The following is a 24573-nucleotide window of genomic DNA, read 5'->3' on the forward strand; positions in this document are numbered from 1 at the left end:
TTTCAAATATTGTAGGTAAAAAGTAGCAGAACATACTCTTGAAGGTCTGTAATAAGCTTTTCCTGCTTTTCTATTTCATCCCTCAAACTGCTGATTTGTTTCTGATGGGCCTCCCGGTGGCTCTGCATTTGTTGCTCTACAGCTTTCTATAGTTAGAAACGAACAGTAGAAATATTATATACCAAGTTGAAGCCTAAACAATCAATTCACACAGTCAATGTTTCACAATAAGTGATAACATATAGATCTACACAATCACAAAGCATCACAGCAGAAAAGCACACAAAGAACGAATTCTGACAGTACAAAGAATAGCGTTACCTTCACTTCATTGGCAGTCTGCACCTTGTTCAAGTGTTCCTTTTCCATTTCATGTACTTTTTCTGTAAATTCAAAACAATCATTACCTGCAACCTATCAAATCTGAACTAATTACAACAATTTGATAAATTCAAAGTAGAAACAGTTTGAACATTTACTTTCATGATTACATTCTCTAAACTATCATTTGATGATGATGATGATGATGATGATGATTCGATCTATTATTGAATTTAGGCATTAGATCATGCTTTCGGCCTGTCTTGAATCTGACTGCACACATTCCTAGCCTCTACTCCTCAGCATTTATGATAATTTTGCTGAGCGCTTTCTGACTTTGGCCTCATCTCAAAGAATTTTATGGCTGGATGAACTCCAACGCATGACCACACCCAGCTGTGAACAGTGTCTTGCTACACTCTCCCACCTCCCCTGTTAAAATTTTATTTTGCCATGCCTATCAGTTTACCCCATTTCTGAAACTGAGAATGACTGCAGAGCCCAGCTAACCTCACTGCCAAAATTATCAACAGTACAAAGTCTATCACCCTTCCTACCAGATTTCCCTTCCTCCCTCTCTCAAATATTTGCAAGCTTCCTCATGCCCTTCCAATCAATGATTAAATAGAGTGCTTAATCCAGGCACTCATGGTGCAACGAGATGAAGATCAATTGGCCAAATATAAAAAGGGTCTAATTTCATTTAACATACTGAGGAGAGATGACATTTTGTAAAAATTAAAAGTTAAGACATTTAGGGATATGTTTTTGACATTGGGATCGAATAGGGGCCCTACTCCCACGCCATATTGCGAGCATTTGTGTAAATTTTACCTTAATTTGACAGTGGGCAAGCTCTAAAATTTGAATGATCACCACAGAAGAGACAGTCTGCCATTGCATGCAAAGGAATAAGGGGACATCTCCATTCAGGATTTAGTTTTGCAGCAAGATAATGGGTGCAGCTGTGGAAGCAGAACTCTCAACATTGGCCTTTCGAGTAGTTGATGTATATATCCATCACTGGCAAGCGGTTAGTTTCACTATGATCTGTGAACCAGCCGTACGAAATTATGTCGTCATCCACCTTCATTCTTGTAGTATGCCGAGTTGAAAATCTGATCTCATTTTACTCATCTCCCCTACCTCAAAAATACCACTTACAAAAATTTCAGACTACAATACTACTGCAAATTGATACCATCAATCGTCTACATTTTCCAAAAATTTGATATTTTGGCAAAAATGTAGACAATTGCACAGCTAAGCAGGGGGAAACTGGGTGTGGGTGGTGGTTTAGAGGCAGTTGGGAGAGGAAAAATAAGCAAAATTTTTAACAGGTGCATCTGAACACGTGGCATCAGAATATTTCTACAAACTGCAAAGTTATTAAATATTTGAGTTCTGCAAAAATACTACACAGTACAACAAAATATACTCTTGCCCACAGCCAAGACTCTTAACATACCTTGTGCCTGAAGCTTGACCAAGTCTTCATTCAGTGAATCAACAGACTCTTCCAGATGTCTCTTTTTGTGCTCCACATTTTGTAGATATTCTGTAAGTGACTTGATCTTTGCTTCATGCTAGTATTATTGATTTAAAAGAAAAATTATGGTTTTAGATAAGAGAGAGTCTCTTTTCCCTCCAGGTAAAGAAAGGCAGTGCTACGAAATTTGTCGAGTTTCCTTTTTGGATATTGTTATGAAATAAAACATTAATATGACCATTTTAACTTTTAGGCATGTGTTTTTGTGGTCCAATGATCTAGCTATAACTACAATAGGCTGTAAATAAATAACTTCATTGGCACAGGTGGTGGGAAAACGTACCGGGGTGGGCCCGCAGTGAACAGGCAACATAAACCCAGGAAACAGAAACAGTAAAATTGTCAGCTATTCATTGAAGCCGTTTATAATGAATAAAATTTATATTCAATGGAATTACTATCACTGAATCACTCGAACAACATCCTGGGTCATAGTAGTGACCAGAAATTGAACTGGACCAATCATAAATAAAATCTGACGAGAGGTGGTCATTTGGAATTCTGCAGTAAGACACCTCCCATCTCCCCAAAGCCAGTCCACTAAATACAAATCTAAGTCATTGTGATTCCAATATTCTTTATTTGTCTGGAAGAGTACAGCTCAAACAAATCAAGCAGTTTGACACCATCCTGGACAAAACATCTCACTTATTAGCATTCTATATATCGCCTTCAAAACCAATGCACAATTACAACAGTTTGTGCAATCAACAATCTTACCACACCAATACTCCTCGGATAACATCTTCCAAACTTGTAACACCTTATCACTCAGAAGGGCAGCAGATGCACAGCAAAACACCACCCGAGATCCTCGCCAAGAGACACACCTTCTTGACTTGTAGCTATATCTGTTTCTTCACTGTTGCTGGGTCAATATCCAGGAATTCCCTTCCTAACAGAACTAGGGGTGCACCTTCACCCAAAGGACTGACGTGGTTAAAACGAAGCTCATCAGCATCTTCTCAAGGATAACAAAGGATAGATAATATGTTAAACTAAAACGGTTATGTTCTATATACAAATAAAAAATTTCAAAACTTGAAGCAAAATAGGATACAAGTGCTTGCACATTTGCTGCCAACATTTTATGCCCTAGTATAGCAATTTTAAATTATTCTCCCCACCTTAAAATGCCAGTTTACCACTTCAAGGGTCAATAGTACTATGGTCTGCTGAATTGTCAGGTGCAAATTTCACTCCAATTATGGAAGGTTTACAGATTAAGATAGTGACAGAAAATATTACCTGAAATGAACAGAGGGTAGAATAAAATGAACAAATATTTCGAGACACTCTATCAGGGTCGTCCATTTATTAGTCAAATGTATCAAACTGGCCATGGCCTAATAATACTGAGTCCAAGTTGTCAATCTACCTTTTGAATCACATTGAGAAATGAAACTTTTGCAACTGTACCAACAGGCCAACTGCAAAACACATTTGTTGGGGCTAAAATTTCAGACCTGGATCTTTTATCAATTTCCCAAGTGGGAAGAGAGCACAGAACAGCTTCTACCAGGGCATCAGGTTACCCTTATAGGTTTACCAGTATTCAGGTAAGTCAAGGTGATTTAAGGCGGCAAAGTTTAGAATGTCAGTAGGCCATTCAGTCCACTGATTCAATGCTGGCTCCCCTATTGAACAATCCAATTAATTCTAACACCTTGCTCTATCACAATAGCCCTCCAACTGTATCTTCCTACCATGTCAACCTAATTTCCTTTGAAATCAGGTAACTTTTCTATATCCACCAACCTGACAGGCAGTGAGGTCATCACTACTCATTACACAAAAGTAGTATTACTCAGATGCCCTGATGGACTTATTGATCAGAGAAAATTTGTGGCTTGCTTTGGGGAACTTAGAATTATTCATGCTCTTCCTATATCCACAAATAGCTTTTTTTAAGGAAAAACATATTCAAAAGACTGTTTAGTGGTACTATTGCTGTACTAGTAATCTAAAGACCCAAGTAACATTCTGGAAACATGGACTCAAATCCCATCAGCTGATAATGGAATTTGAATTCAAGAAATTAAAAAATTTAATAATGACTATTAAACTACAGACGATTGCCAGAAAAAAAATTGTTTAGAAATGTCCTTTAGCAAGGAAATTTACCATCCTTACTCGGACTGGCCTACAAATTACTCCAGACCCACAGCAATATCACTGACTCTCAACTGCCTTCTGAAATATATCAATCACTATAAAGTCTCAAAAAGAAAGAGAGAGAAACAGATGACAGACCACCTGGCAGTGGCTAAAGCAACAGAACAACAACCCTGCAAACTCCTGACTAACATCTAGAACCTAGTCCCAAAATTGAGAGAGTTATCTCAAGAATAGTCAAGCAACATCCAACAGTCATACTTACACATACCACTCTAAGCAACAAAATTATGTCCACCATCTGGTTTAGTCCCATAGTAACATGAGTGGCCTTTGCCATGAATAAGATCTTGCAGTCAAGCCATAAAAGGCATTCTGTCCCGCACACAAATGCATACTCCACAATATGCATTTTAGTGCCTGTGCGATGCCAAATGCAAAGGCTGTAGGTCCCATAGATTGGAAGACTGACAAACAGCGTTTCCCTTCAGTTGCTCACAATAGGCAACGTACTCTTTAGGTACAAACAGCCCACACTTTTGTGGTATTATCAGTGTTAAATAGGACAGATTTCAAACAGATCTAGCAACTCAAGACTGACCATCTACAAAGGTGCTGGGGGCCATCAACAGCAAAATAATTGCACTATAACTTCATGGCCCAGCATGTTCCCCACTCAATTACTCACCATCCAGCTCGATAGTCATCAGTACTGAATATTGAATCCAGTGGATCATGCAGGCGGCTATGCCAGGAACAACATCAGGCATACCCAAGAGAAAGAGGTATCAACCTACCAAACAGGACCACTTCCATGCTGCTAGGTAAGTGATGGACAGAGCTAAGCAAACCCAAAACCAGTGGATCAAATCTAAGTCTTGCAGTCCTGTAAAATCCAGTTATAAATGGTGGTGGTCAATTTAACAACCTACTGGAGGACCATGAAGTGGCTCCACAAATATCCCTATCCTCAACAATGGAATAGCCCAACATGTGAAAAGTTTAAGCTACAACATGCGCAGCAATCTTCAGATGTCAGTCTTCAGCCAATTCGGTTCACTTACTGCGAAATCCAGAAAGGCTTAGAGGCACTAAATAATGCAAAGACTACAGGCCCTGACAACATGATGGCAACAGTACTGAAGACTTGTGCTCCAGAACTTGTCACTCTTCTACCCAACATGTTCAACACAGTCATCTACCGAACTTTGTGGAAAATTGCCCAGCAGGATAAATCCATTCCGGCCAGTTACTGCCTCAGTCTACAAACATTTGTAAAAAGTAATGGAAGGCGTCATCAGAGCTAACAAGTAACACCTGCTTAGCAACAACCTACTCACTGACACCCAGTTCAGGTTCTGTGAGGGCCACTCAGCTTCTGAACTCATTACATCCTTGACTCAAACATGGACAAAAGAGCTGAATTCCAGCAGCAAGGACTGAGAGACAGCCTTTGACATCAAGGAGCCTTGGCAAAAAACTGGAAACAATGGGTATCAAAAGGAAACCTCTGCTGGTGGGAGTCATAACTGGCATACAGGATGATAGATGCGGTTGCTGGAGGTCAGTCATCTCAGCTGTAGAGTCTGTGCAGGAGTTCCTTACAGTAATGGCCTAGGCCCAAAAGTCTTCAGCTGCTTCAAAGACCTTCCCTCCATCACAAGTGGGGATGTTTGCTGATGATAGCACAACATTCAGCACCATTCATGACTTCAGATATTGAAGCATTACATGTTCAAATTAAACAAGATCAAGACGAAATCCAGGATTGAACCAACAAGTGACAAGGAACACTCATGCCACACAAATGCCAGGTAATGATCATCTCCAATAAGAGATAATCCAACCACTGCCCCTTGACATTCAACAATGTTACCATTATTGAATCCTCCACTATCAATACTCTAATGTTATCATTGACCAGAAACTATATGGTGAAACCAGTTGAAATAGTGACTTCAAAAACAGGTCCAAGATTGGGAATACTGTGATGAATAACTCACCTCCTGATCCTGCAAAGCCTGTCCATCATCTGTAAGGCACAAGGCAGAAGTGAAATGGAATTCTCGCCAATTGCCTGAAGAACATAGCACCAACAATACTGAAGCAGCTTGACACCATCCAGAACAAAGTAGCCTAACTGATTGGCTCCACATCCACTCCCTCCACCACCACTGCTCAGTAACGGGGTATACTATATGCATGATGCACTGCAGAAATTCAAACATCCTTAGACAGCACCTTCCAAAACCACAATAACTTCTATGGAGAAGGACAAGGGCAGCAGGTACACAGGACACCACCACCTTCAAATTCCCCTCCAAGCCACATTCAATTCTGACTTGCATAAATATATGGCCAATGTTGCTGGCCAAAACCCTTGAAATCCAGTGCCCCTTCCCCAGGGATGTACCTACAGCACATGCACTGCAGCTGTTCAGGTAAGTTCATTACCACCTTCTCACGCAACATCGACATCCCACAACTGCACAAAAACAAAAAAAAAGGCCTTTCCTCCAAATCTGAAACTGCAGACATTCAGTTGCCTTATGGAATTAACTTCTGGCCCTGATATAAACACAAAGAAAGGGTTAATTGTTCAAAGAATTGTTCAAGCTGATGAAAATCTTTATGATTCATTGAAGCTCTGCGAGGAAAGAAAAGTGTTCTTCCTTGACATCCCTTTGGACTGAAGCTATAGCTAGGACAGCACAAAAAAAAAGAAGAAATTAGCTGGCAATTCTGAGATTATTCCATCAATTACCTGAGAAATGCGGAGGTGACAAGCTGCCAGTTCCTTTTCATTCTCTTCTAACTTCTGGTTATTCTCGACCTGTGTGCTTTCCAACTGCTTGCAGCGTTTTACCATGGTTTTCACTTCAGATTTCATTTTGCTAATGTACAGCCGTGCCACAGTAAATTCCTCATCTAGGAGGCCACTTCCCTCAGGCTGCAGAGAAATAAGTTATGTTCATACAGTTTGTCACAACATCAGCACTACTTTCAAATAAAGATTAGTGAATATATTGCCCAGACGTCTTTTCCTTAATAACAAATGCAAATTGAAACAAACAGAATTCAACAAGAGATAGCTAAAATAGCTTTACTGTTCAAGCCAAAATGATTCTTAAAACAACAGGTTATACTTCTACAGCATATTTAGCACAGAAAAGCACCCCAAGTAATTTCAAAGGAATAGTAGGCAACAAAACTTGACACTGTCAAGAAATGCCATTGAAAATTTGGTCAAAAAAAGATAGCTGCAACATGCTGTGGCTAAATCTGATCATTTTTCTAATATCTTACAAACACCAAGACCATTTGTGTGTATCTAGCCGGTTTGTTTAAACAATGGAGACCATAGAACCAGAAGCAGGCCATTTAATGAGATCTGGCTGACCTGATAGCCATCAACTCTACTTTTCTGCCTTTTCCCCATAGCCAGTGATTCCCTTGAGTAAAAATCTATCCACCTCAGCCTTGAATATCGTAGTGACCCAACCTGAGAAATTCCATAGATACACAACCCACGTAAGTTTCTCATCTGTTTTAACCGCTCAACCCTATATTCTGAGATTATACCCTCTGATCCCAAGCTCTCCCAAAAGAAAAATCTCTCCACATCTATTCTGTCAAGACTCTTCGGAATCTTTTATGTTTCAACATGGTCACCTCTTTGAAACTCCAAACATGGCCAATTCACAACTTCTTGTAAGCCGAAGTTCTACGTACCTTGGATCACTCAACTTCTCAAAAGAAATGGAGTATAAAATTAGAAAGGTTTGCTACAAAAGGCACTTAACAGGCCACAGCTGGAATGCTGTGATCAGATTAGGCCCACTCATTGAGAGGCATATTGGCACTGGGGACAGTCCAGAGAACGTTCTTTAGGTCAGTTCATTAGCTGGCTCAGAGAACACAGAACTGTGCAGCACAGTACAGGCCCTTCATAGAACATAGGACAATACAGCACAGAACAGGCCCTTCGGCCCTCGATGTTGCGCTGACCTGTGAACTAATCTAAGCCCCTCCCCCTACACTATCCCATCATTATCCATATATGATGTTGTGCCGAATTTCTACCCTAAACATAAGGTCTAACCTCCACCCGTCTTATACTATCATCCATATGCCTACCTAAGAGCTGCTTAAATGCCCCTAATGAGGCCGATCTCACTACCCTCTCCAACAATGCATTCCACACGCCTACCACTGACCTCTCCCCTACAACTACCTCTACTCACTTTAAAACTATGTCCCCTCATAATGGCTATCTCCACCCTAGGAAAAAGTATCTGGCTATCCACTCCATCGTTACCTCTGCTCATTTTGTACACCTCTATCAAGTTACCTCTTATCCTTTGTCGTTCTAAAGAGAAAGCCCTAGCGCTCTCAACCTTTCCTAAGATCTTCCCTCCATTCAAGGCAACATCCTGATAAATCTACTCTGCACCTTTTCCATCACTTCCACATCTTTCCTCTAAAGAGACAACCAGAACTGGACACAATACACCAGATGTGGCCGAACCAGATTTTTGTAGAAGCTGGAGCATAACTACATAGCACTTGAACTCAATCCCTCTATTAATGAAAGCTAACACACTCTACACCTCTTGACAACCTCTATCCACCCAAGTGGCAGCTTTCAGGGAACTGTGGACATGAATCCCAAGATGCCTCTGCTCCTCCACACTGCCAAGAATCTTTCTGTTAACCCTGTATTCTGCTTTCAAATTTGTCCTTCCAAAATGAATCATCTTACACTTCAGAGATAATGGGAACTGCAGATGCTGGAGATTCCAAGATAATAAAATGTGAGGCTGGACGAACACAGCAGGCCAAGCAGCATCTCAGGAGCACAAAAGCTGACGTTTCGGGCCTAGACCCTTCATCAGAGAGGGGGATGGGGGGAGGGAACTGGAATAAATAGGGAGAGAGGGGGAGGCGGACCGAAGATGGAGAGTAAAGAAGATAGGTGGAGAGAGTGTAGGTGGGGAGGTAGGGAGGGGATAGGTCAGTCCAGGGAAGACGGACAGGTCAAGGAGGTGGGATGAGGTTAGTAGGTAGCGGGGGGTGCGGCTTGGGGTGGGAGGAAGGGATGGGTGAGAGGAAGAACCGGTTAGGGAGGCAGAGACAGGTTGGACTGGTTTTGGGATGCAGTGGGTGGGGGGGGGGGGGGGGGGGGGGGGGGGGAAAAGAGCTGGGCTGGTTGTGTGGTGCAGTGGGGGGAGGGGACGAACTGGGCTGGTTGAGGGATGCAGTAGGGGAAGGGGAGATTTTGAAACTGGTGAAGTCCACATTGATACCATATGGCTGCAGGGTTCCCAGGCGGAATATGAGTTGCTGTTCCTGCAACCTTCGGGTGGCATCATTGTGGCAGTGCAGGAGGCCCATGATGGACATGTCATCAAGAGAATGGGAGGGGGAGTGGAAATGGTTTGCGACTGGGAGGTGCAGTTGTTTTTTGCGAACTGAGCGGAGGTGTTCTGCAAAGCGGTCCCCAAGCCTCCGCTTGGTTTCCCCAATGTAGAGGAAGCCGCACCGGGTACAGTGGATGCAGTATACCACATTGGCAGATGTGCAGGTGAACCTCTGCTTGATGTGGAATGTCATCTTGGGGCCTGGGATGGGGGTGAGGGAGGTGGTGTGGGGACAAGTGTAGCATTTCCTGCGGTTGCAGGGGAAGGTGCCGGGTGTGGTGGGGTTGGAGGTGCTTTTGTGCTCCTGAGATGCTGCTCATCTTACACTTTTCAGGGTTAAACTCCATCTGCTACTTCTCAGCCCAGCTCTGTATCCTATCAACGTCCCTTGTAACCTAGAACAGATCTCTCCACTATCCACAACTCAACTCACCTTTGTATCATCCGTGAACGTACTAATCCACCCTTCCATTCCTTCATCCGAATCATTTACCAAAAATCATAAATAGAAGAACTAAAACAGATCCTTGTGGTATACCACTCGTAACTGAGCACCATGTTGAATATTTCCATCCAATACCACCCTTCGTCTAAGGATCAGCCACTTCTGAATCCAATCTAATAAAATGTGAGGCTGGATGAACACAGCAGGCCAAGCAGCATCTCAGGAGCACAAAAGCTGACGTTTCGGGCCTAGACCCTTCATCAGAGAGCCTCTCTGATGAAGGGTCTAGGCCCGAAACGTCAGCTTGTGTGCTCCGGAGATGCTGCTTGGCCTGCTGTGTTCATCCAGCCTCACATTTTATTATCTTGGAATTCTCCAGCATCTGCAGTTCCCGTTATCTCTGAATCCAATCTGCCACATTTTCCCCTATCCCATGCCTCCTTACTTTCTGCATGAGCCTACCATGGGAAACCTTAATCAAACATCTTACTTAAATCCATGTATACCACATCCACTGCTCTACCTTCATCCACGCATTTGGTCACCTCTTCAAAGAATTCAATATGGTTTGTAAAGCATGATTGACCCCTCTCAAATCCATGCTGACTATCACAAATCAAACTGTGCCTTTCCAAATGATCATAAATCCTATCTCTCAGAGCCCTTTCTAATAATTTGCCCACCAAACACGACAGACTAACTGGCCTGTAATTTCTGGGGTTTTCCATATTCCCTTTTCTTGAACAAGGGAATGATGTTTGCCACTCTCCAATCTTCTGGCACTATACCTGAGGACAGTGAGGATGAAAAGATAATTGGCAAAGGCCCTGCAAACTCTTCCCTCGCTTCCCATTGAAGCTTTGGATAAATCCCAACAGACCTGGGGGACTCAACTATCTTGAATATTCCACCTATGGTCTGACTACTGCTCTGTGTAGTATTAGCAAAACCTCCCTACTTCTGTACTCCATTCTCTTTAAAGTAAGGCCAACATTTCATTAATACGTGAACCTTTTTTCATTCACGCACAGGGACTCCCAAATCTGTTCTGTAGCTTTCAACGTTCATTCTCTATTTAGAGTGACACTCAACTCCTATATCCTTCTGAAGTGCATAACCTCAAATTTTCCCGTGTTAATTTTGGGAAAAATTGATAAGTTTTAGGTCTTTGCATTTGTTTTAGTTGGCTGCCGTAACAGTTTTTTTCCTTTTTCCTATTTCAGTTGGGTGATCAACAACCAATTTCTCAATACCAAAAAAATTCAAATTATAGGTAAGTAAATATGGACATACATGAAATAGTGTAGGTTAAATGGGCTGGAGATCGGTATGACAGGTCGGCACAACAGAGGGCCGAAGGGCCTGTACTGTGCTGTAATGCTCTATGTTCTATATATTCCATCTGCCATTCATTAAGCCTGCCTATATCCTACTGCAGACTCTGTCTTCATCACGCTGTACCTTCCCATCCATCTGTGTAATATACAAACTTGGCAGGAGTACACTCACCCTCATTAGTAGTTACTATATATAGTCAATAATTGTGGCCACAGTACTGATCCCTGCGACTCTAGTTAGAGGTTGCAATCCTGAAATTGTCCCCCTTATTCCAAATCTGTTTTCTATTAGTTACCTAAACCTTTATCCACAAAAACATACCTCTGTCACCATAGGCTCTTATCAAGACACTTTCCAAAAAATCCAAAAATATTACATCCAGTGTTTCTCTTATTTATCCTACTTTGTTACCTCCTCAAAGAATTATAGTAATCTTGTCAGGCATGATTTCTCCTTCATGAAGCCATGCTGACTCAGATCACGCATTTCTAAGTGCACTATTACATCTTGCATATTTTCCCAATTAAAGATGTTAAGCTGACTGACCTACAGTTATGTTTCTTGTCTCCTTCCCCTTTTCAATAGGGATGTTTAACAGTTCAGTGATTCACTTTAGACACATTTGGAAGCCCCTGCTCTAGTCTTGCAAGAAAATGAATAAATTATCTTTGAAAAGTTATTCAGATGAAAAACACTAAAAGATACTCAAGGAGGCTGAAGTTTCAAATTTGTAGGTTTGCTTTAAACACAGGAGTCAATTTTCAGAATTTCAAGTTACATTTCAGGAATTAATTATGAAATTTGAGTGCATATTTTCAAGATTTGTTCTTCTTCGTCTCAAATGAAATCTTTTTACATATATTCCAAAATGCATTTGTGAGATATCTTTGATAACAGGAAGCAGTGAGCCTAAAACTGCTTGGTCACAATAAAGCAAATTCTATACTTTTCAATAATTTCTCATCTTTCCAGAAAACTGGGACACAAAGTTCTGTGCTGACAAAGGAATCTTAGCAGTAGGAACCAGTGTTAGCTTCGAACATGCAATACAATTTCAGGCCCAACAACTGAAGGACAAATGGCAAATTAGCAAACCCACATGGTTTACATAATAGGTCCAGGTGTCCCAATTAGAAAATCTATCTTTTCAAGCAAACTATCTGCAGATATGCAATAGTATACTTCATCACTACTGTGTTCCACTATACTAAATCTACCTAAAATTCAAGGATGAAACATATTTTGGCATTACTCCATTATACCTAGTTCTTTTTTAAAGTCCTTCTCTGGATAGTCAACAGGCTGCATTGGTCTAGAAGCAGCCAGAGTAGAGGTTTTGAATTTAGGAGGTTTGCATTGGCAGTAACAATTGCACAGCCTTTTGGCCATTCTGTTCTACATAGTTGAGTGTTAGCTGCAGAGGCAGCTAATATGGAACACAATCACTAGTGCATACTTGTTGGGTTGAAGAATGGCTCATTTATGTTTATCACATGCTACTTAATTTTTTATTGGATTGTAATAAACTCACCTTCATTTAATAAGGAACAGCAACAGAAACTAAGCATTTTGTCCTTGAAAGACAGTGCCTGAGTGTATAAGTTTAAATTAGGATATCTATGCAGCACAATAAGCAAAGCGAATGTCAAGTCTCAATCGTGGTCAGTAGTAAGGCAAATGGTAAGCCCGGATTGCAGACAACAGTGAGGGACTCATCCCAGTATAGGAGAGAGCATGTCTTTGTGGGGAGTGTGGGCCCAATGCAGGGGAGCACAAGTCCTTGTGGGGAAAGCCCAGCATGGAGAGACTGTGCGCCCATGGCTACAGAAGGACAGTAATGTTTAATTTTTAACTCTATTTCTTCACTTTTCTACCTTGTACTTAAGATTTTGTAACTAGGTCCCTTTGTAGCATGGACGGTACCAGGGATAGCATCTTCGTTCACTTTTCACTGTACTTGAATACATGACAATAAACTTAATTCTTAAGTTGGCAATGCTACCGTGAAAGGACCATGTTTGGAAAGATAATGGATTAGGTCTATGATAGAATTACAATGATAAAAAGCACAATGTTGCCATTGCATCAAGTAGGCAACATTCAGTACACAGTTGAGACCGAAGCAGTACGAAAACTAACTGCAGAATTTGAGTCTGATAGCAGCATGTTAATTTTTCAAATTCCTCGAAATGGATAAAAGGATTAAAAATTGTGTTTCCCCAATAATAACGTTGCTTTTGCTTGTTGGTAGACAGCCGCAACTCAAATTTTCCAAGATTGTATGCTTACCTTAACATCATTGTTGCCAACTGCGATTCCAATTTCTGCAAGATCTTTTAACAATGATGTCATCATTTCAGTAACTCGTTTCTTCTGATGATTGGTCATTTCCTTCAGTTTTTGTAGCTCTGCATCAATGGACGTTAATGTAGCCTGCATCAATAGAATTGAAGTAATCATCTTAAAAAGTACTTCAAGCATAACTAGGAAAAAAAAAGTTATTTAAGCTTTCCAATGAGAATCAGATTTGAACCAGTAAGTGGAAGTGCTGGTTTGACACAAAACGGTACAAGCATACACTAATTTGCACCAAAGCAATCAATAAACAAAATGTCCTCCTGATAGCGTACACAGTTTTTTTTTACAATTATTTAGCAAAAATTTCATCTTTAGAGTCATAGAGCATGGAAACAGACCCTTCGGTCCAACAAGTCAATGCTGACCATAATCTCAAATTGAGCTAGTCCCCACCTACCTGCTATAGGCCCATATCCCTCAAAGCCTTTGCTGTTCATGTACTTTTCGAAGTGTGTTTTAAACATTGCAACTGTGCCTGCATCACTTCATCAGGAAGTTCAATCCACATGCAAACCACCCTCTGAGAAAACTGACTGTATTTTTAAATCTCTTCTCATCTTAAAAATATGCCCCCTAATCTTGAAATCACCCATCCTAGGGGAAAGACAGCTATCATTAAGCCTATATCCATGATTTTATAAGCCTCTTTAAGGTCATCTCTCAACTTGATTCATACACAGTACCAAAATCTTCAAGGACATTACAAGCTGTTTTTAACATGGCGCACAATTGCAAAAGGCTTTCATAGAGTGCAATTTCTTACCGATTTTTGGCCCAGCTCATCACTTAGTAGCTCAAATTCCCTTGTCTTGTCCTCAACTTCCTGCGATTTCTGGTCATAATTGACCGCAAGTTCTTCCAATGCTTGCAGCACCTCCTTCACTTCTTCTTTGGAGGCATCATTCTCAGCCTGTAGGCGATTGAGTTCTGACTGCATGTTGTCTTGGTCTCGTCTGGTAGATGCCAGAAGCTACAAAATGATGCAAGATCAGTACCAGATAAGTGAAAGCACTACTACTTTCATGTTTCCTGTATTGCAGTTTTCTTAACATTATAAAAATTGCCTAATTACACCTGCATTCTTTCAGTCATTTTATTCGGAAAGTTTAAGAAATCCTTCAATGATATATTTAACACTGTTTCTCAAGATAATCAGTGAAGGAGTTCAAAATCTCCCAATGCTTGAATGGGTAAACACAGCATGCAATGTTGGGTTAATAGCGTAGAAATTAGAATAGCCTCAGATAGGATCTCTGATCTATTCTTAGTTAACCAGTGCAATATTTGTAGGGCCAACAGCACAAGTGATCTTAACACGTTGAGCTATGAAGCAGAAAAATAGAAAAAAAACAAGCCTGTCATGCTCAACAGTTACATCACATTGCTGCTCAAAAATACTTTCAATGATCATCAGCACAAGGTGCAATCGTCGGATAAGCGAAAGCATCTCTAATACAACTAGATGAAAAAAATGTCAGCAGGATTGATCAGACTTACTTCTTCCTGGTCCAACATCTGCTGCTTAAGTTTTTCCACCAGCTGACTCTGTTGATTGATTTCCTCATCCTGCAGCCAGAGTTAGAATACAACCAATTTGCAGTTAGATGATTCATCAATAATACTAACAGTACACTAAAAAGCCTCCCCATGCAAAAGATATACCAGAGCATAATTTAGAACTACTTTTCTTATGAGCTAAAAATGAGACCTTTGTTCATGTATAATCAATAAAAAGTAAAAGTAACATTTAAATACAATTTTTAAAATTACCTGAACCTTTCACTAAGTGATCAATTTCTTGCATTAAACGATGTGTAGCTTTTAAAATAGTAACCTGGCATTGTTAATCACAGCCTATGAAATAACAGTGACAGCGAACAAGCCAGTGTCAAATTTTGATTTGTCAATGACCATCCTTTGTCAATCTCCATTCTCCAAAACAGACCTACTTCCTTATTCAGAAACTAAATAACAACCAACTACATACAATTTAAATTTTTTGTTGCAAAGCTGGTACCTTAAGAATAAAGCATCCATTGGAGTCAATGTAGATCTAATATCGTTGTTCAAATTAACCTGATTACATCAGTATTAAACAAGCCTTTCACTATTTTAAAAATACAAATCATGCCAGTTCTCAAATTTACCTCCTCTGAAAACAAGTTAATTGAGTTCAAAAACAAAGTTGCTGGAAAAGATCAGCAGGTCTGGCAGCATCAGTGAAGGAGAAAACAGAGTTAACATTTCGGGTCTGGTGACCCTTCCTCAGAACACCGAAGGGTCACCAGAGCCGAAACGTGAACTGTTTTCTCCTCCACAGATGCTGCCAGACCTGCTGAGCTTTTCCAGCAACTTTGTTTTTGTTCATGATTTACAGCATCCACACTTCTTTTGGTTTTAAGTTAATTGAGTTGATATGCCTCAAATGATTGCCAATCGTTAGTAATATGTATTCTCCTACAACTGGCTCCATATCCAAATTGATTATGTTGTTTCATTCATCCAGAACCATCAAGATGTAACAGCCTTATTTGAAAATAATTCACCTTTAATGGTTTTCAGAATGATTTCTTAATTGGTTAATATTGGGATGGGTTAAGTAAAAATGGAGACATCCTATTTTAAATTTGGTTCCTTCAATTTTAAAACAGCTGATTTAGTTAGTACAATAACTATTAAAGAGGCCAATTCAATTATAATAGGTCAACTATTTCACCAATGTTACGGAATTTTGTCTTCCCATGAAACACTCATGGGGACTGAAAATCAATTTGGAACAATTACAGTAAAACTAACTTGTTTTCAATGTCAAAATGTGAAAAAAACAACAAAAAAGAATTAAAATGCATCAACTGTTATAGCACTGTTGGAGATGGGGAACAAACACACCTTATCATCCAGCTGCTTATACAGTTTTGAAATTTCTGAATCCATCTTTTGCTTCTCAGCATCTGAGAGTTTAACAGTCGGAGTTTCCTCTATTTTGTCGTTAGTGAGAACAATCTCAAGTGCCTCCTTGTGTTTCTCTTTATCATATTGTTCTTCTACAGGCACTGACTCACCTTTAGAAAAAAAGAATACATTGAGGAAAGATGTAAAGCAAATAAGTTCTTCCCCTATTAGTACTTTTCCTGCAGATTCATGTTCTGAAAGATTATGAAATTTGGCTCATTTGAGGTGCCGAGGAGATATCTGGTTCTGTTTTTTTTGAAGAAAAATCACTCACTAAAGTAATACTAGCGAGTTGTGAGAAGATTTGTAGCTCAGGTTGAGGCTCTGGAGGTGAGTTTACTCGCTGAGCTGGAAGGTTCGTTTTCAGACGTTTCGTCACCATGCTAGGTAACGTCGGTGAGCCTTCGGTGAAGCGCTGGTGTTACATCCCGCTTTCTATTTATCTGTTTAGGTTTCCTTGGGTTGGTGATGTCATTTCCTGTTCTTTTTCTCAGGGGATGGTAGATGGGTTCCAAATCAGTGTTTGTGTTGATGGAGCTCCAGTTGGAATGCCATGCTTGTAGGAATTCTCGTGCGTGTCTCTGGCTTGTCCTAGGATGGATGTCTTGTCCAAATCAAAGTGGTGTCCTTCCTCATCTGTAAATAAGGATACTAGTGACAGTGGATCATGTCTTTTTGTGGCTAGGTGATGATCACTAGTACCCTTACATACAGATGAGGAAGGACACCATTTTGATTGGGACAACACATCCATCCTAGGACAAGCCAAACAGAGACATGCACGAGAATTCCTAGAAGCATGGCATTCCAACCAGAACTCCATCAACTAACACATTGATTTGGAGCCAAGCTACCAGCCTCTGAGAAAAAGAACACAGGAAATGACATCACCAACCCAAGGAAACCTAAACAGATAAATAGAAAGTGGGGCATAACACCAGTGCTTCACCAGAGGCTCACTGATGATGTTACCTAGAATGGTGGCGCAACGTCTGAAAGCGAACCTTCCAGCTCAGCGAGCAAACTCACATCCAGAACTAAAGTAATACCGCAGAAGTCTATATTTTTAGAAAAAGCCACATACCGAGTCAATCATAAAGCATGGAAACACACCCTTTGGTCCAACAAGTCTTCACTGACCACGTTCCCAAACCAAAATAAGTCCCACTTGCCTGCATATGGCCATTATCTCTTCAAACTTTTCCTGTGTAACTGTGTAATGTCTTAAAACATTGTAACTATACCTCTGCATTCTCCAGTTCATCGGGAAGTTCAGTCTGCATACAAATCACTGTTTAAAAAAGTTACCCCTCAGGTCTTTGAAAAAATTTTCTCCTCTCACCTTAAAAATATGCCACCTTGTTTTGAACTCCCACACCCTAGCAAAAGATCTTCGCTATTCACTTTATCGACGACCCTCGGATTTTATAAGCCTCTATAAAGGTTACCCCTCAGCCTCCTAGGGTCCAGTGAAAAATGTCCCAGCCTATCTTTATAACTCAAACCTTCCATTCCTGGCAACATCTTGGTAAATCTTTTCTGAACCTTCTCCAATTTAATAACATGCTTTTTTTAGCAGGGCAACCAGAACTGGACATAGTATTCCAGAAGAGTTACCAATATCCTATACAACCTCAACGTGACATCCCAACTCCTATACTGGTAGTCAAATCACGGCTGCCAGGTGCAGCATTGTCTCCAAGCTTTAGCTTGCCGATTTTCTGATCGCCACACTGACCTCCAGTTCCCAAAGTTGCTGCCAAACACAGACTTCGGAGGCCCACACAACTGATAAGAAAATTAGAGGAAAGGCTGGGCAGGAGTGTGACTATTTTATATTGTTTTGGGATTCAGTTAGGATGTAGCCTGTGAAGAAATAAGACCGCAAGCTCACCCTTTACTATCTTTCCGAGGAACCCTCTTAAAGATTCAGTGGGAGTACTGAAAAGCTGAATAAGGTATTCTCCCTGAAGGGCCTCTAGAAGATTTCCTCTCAACATCCCATACGGATTACGTCTGAAGAGACAGGGACAAACACACGTCTAATGGCTCCCAATGGAGTCTAATGTGTACAAGGTGCCAGATGGAAAGAAATCTTAATTCTTGGAAAATTAAAAAAGTTAACAACTATTTTGATCAAAAAAGTGTCATTATTTCTATTGCATCTTACTTGCTGCATGGCCACATGCAAGCTCCATACTTTGATTAGAATATAGAACTGTACACCGGAATGAGCCTTTTGTATCCCAATGTTGCACCCAATATGACATCAAGTGAAACTAATCCGTTCAACCTACGATTGGCCCATACCCCTCCATTCCTTGCATGTTCATGCACGTATCTAAAATACCCCTACTGTATCTGCATCCATCACCACCCTTGGCAATTTATTCCAGACTCCTACCACTGTGTAGGAGTCCATGTCCCTCACATCTCCTTTGAACCTTCCCTCTCTAACCTTAAAATGCATGGTAGGCCAACATATGGCTTCTACTTCTGGAAGCTACTGTACTCAGACCTTAAAGGCTCATGCAGTAGCAAAAATATTTGCAAGGAGCGTTGCATCCATAAGCGCAAAACAGGTCTCACTCATCCTCACTGACACCCAATTCCCATTTCTGGCTCAAGCACCACACCAAGGCATACCATAACAGTTGACTTAAAATATAGTGAGCAGAGAAGTGACAAACATGACACCACCTACGTTGTTCTCCTTGATAAATGGAATGACCAGATCAGAAGGGTTCCAAACGGCTGAAACGATCACATCCTAGATCAAGAACATGCCTCACCAGATGGTTGCTGATATACCAGCTAATGGCATAGTTGGAAGCACGTGGGGCCTTTGAGACTCAGTCAGCAATCCATCGAAGAGAAACTTCCAAACCAAACCAATGGCTTCACTGCCATTATCCTACCTCACTGGCAACAAGGGAGTGGGGTCCAGGCTTCAAGGGTGGCATCAGCTGGCAGAAACTGTACTCCAACATAAACCACAAGCGCACAGGCAGAGAGAGAAAATTGTTCACTCCAACTGAAACAAGTTCATACTGCAGTGTTGGGCAAGATGCTTAAAAAAGGCGGCAGGTGTAAGATGATACTGCATGCAGTGTCTCAGGATACTGCTCATTCTCAATGGATGACCCAGAGACAACAGCATCATCCAGAAGCACCAAGTGACCAAGCAGCCTTTTTGAAGAACAGCATTGCTTAATTCTGGACTGAGGGATCAAACCAAATGTTGGTATCACCAGCTTCAGAGTAAATGCCAAGAGGAAATTGTGAACTCACAATGCCATTTCAAAACATCGGGACGGAAGGAAAATTCTGAAACTGACCTGCGGAACATATAGTATACAACTCTGAATGCAACAGTCACCCTCAATGATAATCTGTAGTGGCCCAGAGGCTCATGAACTAGGCATACTATATACTGATGCAATAATCATAAGCAAGGTCTACATCTCAGAGTAAGACAATGTCAGAACACAACATCAACTACACTCATCATTGGTCATTTAGACTTAAAGATGAACGCCGCATCCTCAGTGGTTGGCTTCATGATGAAGACTACTTCAGCCACTAAACTTTCAGTCTGCCATTATCTATTCACCATTTTATTTTTGAGACTAGCAGGCTACAAATCAAATCACTGTTTTTGCTCAAATCTTTCAGGCTGACAAAGACGACAGGTTAGACAGAGGATCTTAATCAGCGCAGGCTTGGAGGGCCGAAGGGCCTGTTCCTGTGCTATAGGTTTCTTTGTTCTTTAACATGAACTCATCCAAAATGCAGCTCCCAAGGTCAAAACTATCTTATCTGGCAATTTCCAGATTTGGCATGGGAAGGGGTATACAGAAACTGCAGAGTTAGAAACTTAGTATAAAAACAAACAAAGGGGAAACATCAGATTGATTCAACTACCAAGGGATCATCCCACTTTCTATTGCTGGGAAAATCTTGGCTACAGTACTTCTAAACAAGCCGGAGCCAACCATCATGCTTGAAAGCGCCCCCAGGCCTCCTGACCCCGCCTCCCAACCCCACCTCCCTCCACCCACAAAACAGTCAGCTCAGTTTCAGAGCTAACAGATCCACTAACAGACATGGTACCTCTGTTCAGAGAAGTTCGAGAAAGGTATTGAGAGCAAATGGAAGCTCTATATAGGTCATTTTCATAGACTTCAAGGCATTTGAAACAGTGAGCAGAGATGAATTTTGGAAATTTGGATGCCCACTCAGGGTCCTATCAAGGTGAAGCAGCTTCATGAGAATAAGTACAGACAAATCAAAAAACAACAGCAACCCCCAGGTCCCTTCCAAATCTCCAATGGCACAAAGTTAAATCATTTTTCAAGTCTTAAAGCGTGGTACAGTTTTACTGATGAAAGCTTACATACCTTTACGCCATCTATTGAGTTCATTTTCAAGCCACTGTATAGTATTTCTTAAAGTTTTGTTTTTCTCTTTCTCTTTCTCATATTTCTTCTTCCATTGTTCTGCTGTTAACTCAACATTAACGGTTACAGTATTCTTAATAGTCTTGGCTCTATCAGAAACAGAAAAAGTGGCGAACAATCTACTCGTCTATTCGGTTTAAAAAAGACATAGATTGTCCCTACCTTGTGAACCGAATTCGGTCGATATGCATACCTCCAAACAACAATTTTTTTTTGCTCTTACAAAAATCTTGGCCATCCACACACACTATACTGCTCAGGTTTGGCACACCAAAGTGAATTCTACTTTGTCAACATTGTTTGAGGTCATTTTGTACATCCTCATGCAAAGAAACCGAGATCATAGAATCCCTACAATGTGGAAACAGGCTATTCGGCCCAAGTCCACACTGTCCATCTGAAGAGCATCCCACCCAGACCCATTCCCCTACCCTTGATTTCCCCATGTTTAACCCACTAAACCTAAACATTCGTGGACACTATGGGCAATTTAGCATGGCCAACCCAGCTACCCTACACATCTTTGGACTGTGGCAGCACCCGGAGAAAACCCATGCAGACATGGGGAGAATGTGCAAACTCCACAGACAGTCGCCCAAGGTTAGCACTGAACCCGGGTCCCTGGCGCTGTGAGGTAGCAGTGCTAACCACTGAGCCAACTTGCTGACCTAAGGTCAAGAAAGAAAAAGCGCATCTCAAACTTTATCTTTGGAACCCAGGAAGGTTTAAACAAAATGGAAAAAAATTTTACATCACAAGGAAGTGCGATTGGCTAGCTCAATTCAAAATAACTGCACAGAGTTCACTATCTCATTCCACAGGCTAGCATTTTATTATGCTTTTAATGGTTAGCTGAACTTCCCTTCAAACTGTCTTTGACAACAGTGTTGCAAAATACTCTGTGCTTATCAAGTGAGCATATCATAAACTGAAATAAGATAACAAAGTGTGGAGCTGGATGAACACAGCAGGCCACGCAGCATCTCAGGAGCACAAGAGCTGACGTTTCGGGCCTAGACCCTTCAGAGAGGGGGATGGGGGGAGGGAACTGGAATAAATAGGGAGAGAGGGGGAGGCGGACCGAAGATGGTGAGAAAAGAAGATAGGTAGAGAGGGGAGTATAAAAGTGAGGAGGTAGGGAGGGGATAGGTCAGTCCAGGGAAGATGGGACAGGTCAAGGAGGCGGGGTGAGGTGGTAGGTAGGAAATGGAGGCTTGAGGTGGGACAGAGGGATGGGTGAGAGGAAGAACAGGTTAGGGAAGCAGAGACAGGCTGGGCTGGTTTTAGGATGCAATGGGGGAAAGGGGAGATTTTGAAGCTTGTGAAGTCCACATCAATACCATTGGGCTGCAGGGTTCCCAAGCAGAATACGAGTTGCTGTCCTTCCAACCTTTGGGTGGCATCATTGTGGCACTGCAGGAGGCCCATGATGGACATGTCATCTGAGGAATGGGAGGGGGGAGTTGAAATGGTTCGCGACTGTGAGGTGCAGTTGTTTTTTGCGAACCGAGCTGAGGCATTCTGCAAAGCGGTCCCCAAGCTTCTGCTTGGTTTCCCCAATGTAGAGGAAGCCACACTGGGTGCAATGGATACAGTATACCACATTGGCGGATGTGCAAGTGAATATCTGCTTGATATGGAAAGTCACCTTGGGGCCTGAGATATGTGTGAGGGCGGAGGTGTGGTGGCAAGTGTAGCACTTCCTGTGGTTGCAGGGGAAGGTGCCGGGTGTGGTGGGATTGGAGGGGAGTGTGGAGTGTGGAGTGGACAAGGGAGTCGCGGAGAGAGTGGTCTCTCCGGAAGGCAGACAAGGGTGGGGATGTAAAAATAGCTTGGGTGGTGGGGTCGGATTGTAGATGGCGGAAGTGTCGGAGGATGATACGTTGTATCCGGAGGTTGGTGGGGTGGTATGTGAGAACGAGGGGGAGCCTCTTTGGGCAGTTGTGGCGGGGGCGGGGTGTGAGGGAAATGCGTGAGACGCGGTCAAGGGCGTTCTCGACCACTGCGGGGGGATCGTTGTGGTCCTTGAAGAACTTGGGCATCTGGGATCTGCGCGAGTGGAATGCCTCATCCTGGGAGCAGATGCGTCGGAATTGGGAATAGGAGATGGAATTTTTACAGGAGGGTGGGTGGGAGGAGGTGTATTCTAGGTAGCTGTGGGAGTCAGTGGGCTTGAAATGGACATCAGTTTCTAGCTGGTTACCTGAGATGGAGACTGAGGGGTCCAGGAAAGTGAGGACCTGGACCCCTCAGTCTCCATCTCAGGTAACCAGCTAGAAACTGATGTCCATTTCAAGCCCACTGACTCCCACAGCTACCTAGAATACACCACCTCCCACCCACCCTCCTGCAAAAATTCCATCCCCTGTTCCCAATTCCTCCACCTCCGCCGCATCTGCTCCCAGGATGAGGCATTAAACTCCCGCACATCCCAGGCGACCAAGTTCTTCAAGGACTGCAACTTTCCCCCCGCAGTGGTCGATTACGCCCTTGACCCCAACTCCCGCATTTCCCTCACACCCCGCCCCTTCCAAAACCGCCCCCAGAGGATCCCCCTCGTTCTCACATACCACCCCACCAACCTCCGGATACAACGTATCATCCTCCGACACTTCCGCCATCTACAATCCGACCCCACCACCCAAGCTATTTTTACATCCCCACCCTTGTCTGCCTTCCGGAGAGACCACTCTCTCCGCGACTCCCTTGTCCGCTCCACACTCCCCTCCAATCCCACCACACCCGGCACCTTCCCCTGCAACCACAGGAAGTGCTACACTTGCCACCACACCTCCGCCCTCACACATATCTCAGGCCCCAAGGTGACTTTCCATATCAAGCAGATGTCCACCTGCACATCTGCCAATGTGGTATACTGTATCCAATGTACCCAGTGTGGCTTCCTCTACATTGGGGAAACCAAGTGGAGGCTTGGGGACCGCTTTGCAGAACACCTCCGCTCGGTTCGCAACAAACAACTGCACTTCACAGTCGCGAATCATTTCAACTCCCCCCTCCCATTCCTCAGACGACATATCCATCATGGGCCTCCTGCAGTGCCACAACGATGCCACCCGGAGGTTGGAAGAACAGCAACTCATATTCCGCTTGGGAACCCTGCAGCCCAATGGTATTGATGTGGGCTTCACAAGCTTCAAAATCTCCCCTTCCCCCATTGCATCCCAAAACCAGCCCAGTTCTTCCCCTCCCCCCACTGCATCCTAAACCCAGCCCAGCCTGTCTCTGCTTCCTTAACCTGTTCTTCCTCTCACCCATCCCTTCCTCCCACCTCAAGGTGCACCTCCATTTCCTACCTACCACCTCATCCCGCCTCCTTGACCTGTCCGTCTTCCCTGGACTGACCTATCCCCTCCCTACCTCCTCACTTATACTGTCCTCTCTACCTGTCTTCTTTTCTCTCCATCTTCGGTCCACCTCCCCCCCTCTCCCTATTTATTCCAGTTCCCTCTCCCCATCCCCCTCTCTGGAGGGGGGTCTAGGCCCAAAAGCTTGTGTGCTCCTGAGATGCTGCTTGGCCTGCTGTGTTCATCCAGCTCCACACTTTGTTATCTTGGATTCTCCAGCATCTGCAGTTCCCATTATCACTGATATCAT

The 24573-nt window shown here is 42.5% G+C and overlaps 1 protein-coding gene across 4 annotated transcripts in view; it reads right to left on the reverse strand.

Annotated features, from left to right (window-relative positions):
- Window positions 1-24573, reverse strand: part of LOC125464484 (kinesin-1 heavy chain) — a 117227-nt gene that overhangs the window by 27301 nt on the left and 65353 nt on the right. For all 4 annotated transcript variants that reach the window (XM_048556863.2, XM_048556853.2, XM_048556844.2 and 1 more), the window contains exons 11-19: window positions 20899-21047; window positions 16436-16608; window positions 15044-15112; window positions 14310-14516; window positions 13478-13621; window positions 6750-6935; window positions 1790-1907; window positions 322-383; window positions 37-146 (exon numbers count right to left, since the gene is read on the reverse strand). In XM_048556863.2, the coding sequence (XP_048412820.1) occupies window positions 37-146; window positions 322-383; window positions 1790-1907; window positions 6750-6935; window positions 13478-13621; window positions 14310-14516; window positions 15044-15112; window positions 16436-16608; window positions 20899-21047 (1218 nt within the window). The remainder of the gene's footprint in view (window positions 1-36; window positions 147-321; window positions 384-1789; window positions 1908-6749; window positions 6936-13477; window positions 13622-14309; window positions 14517-15043; window positions 15113-16435; window positions 16609-20898; window positions 21048-24573) is intronic.

Source organism: Stegostoma tigrinum, chromosome 2, assembly GCF_030684315.1.
Source record: "Stegostoma tigrinum isolate sSteTig4 chromosome 2, sSteTig4.hap1, whole genome shotgun sequence".
NCBI classification, from domain to species: Eukaryota; Metazoa; Chordata; class Chondrichthyes; order Orectolobiformes; family Stegostomatidae; genus Stegostoma; species Stegostoma tigrinum.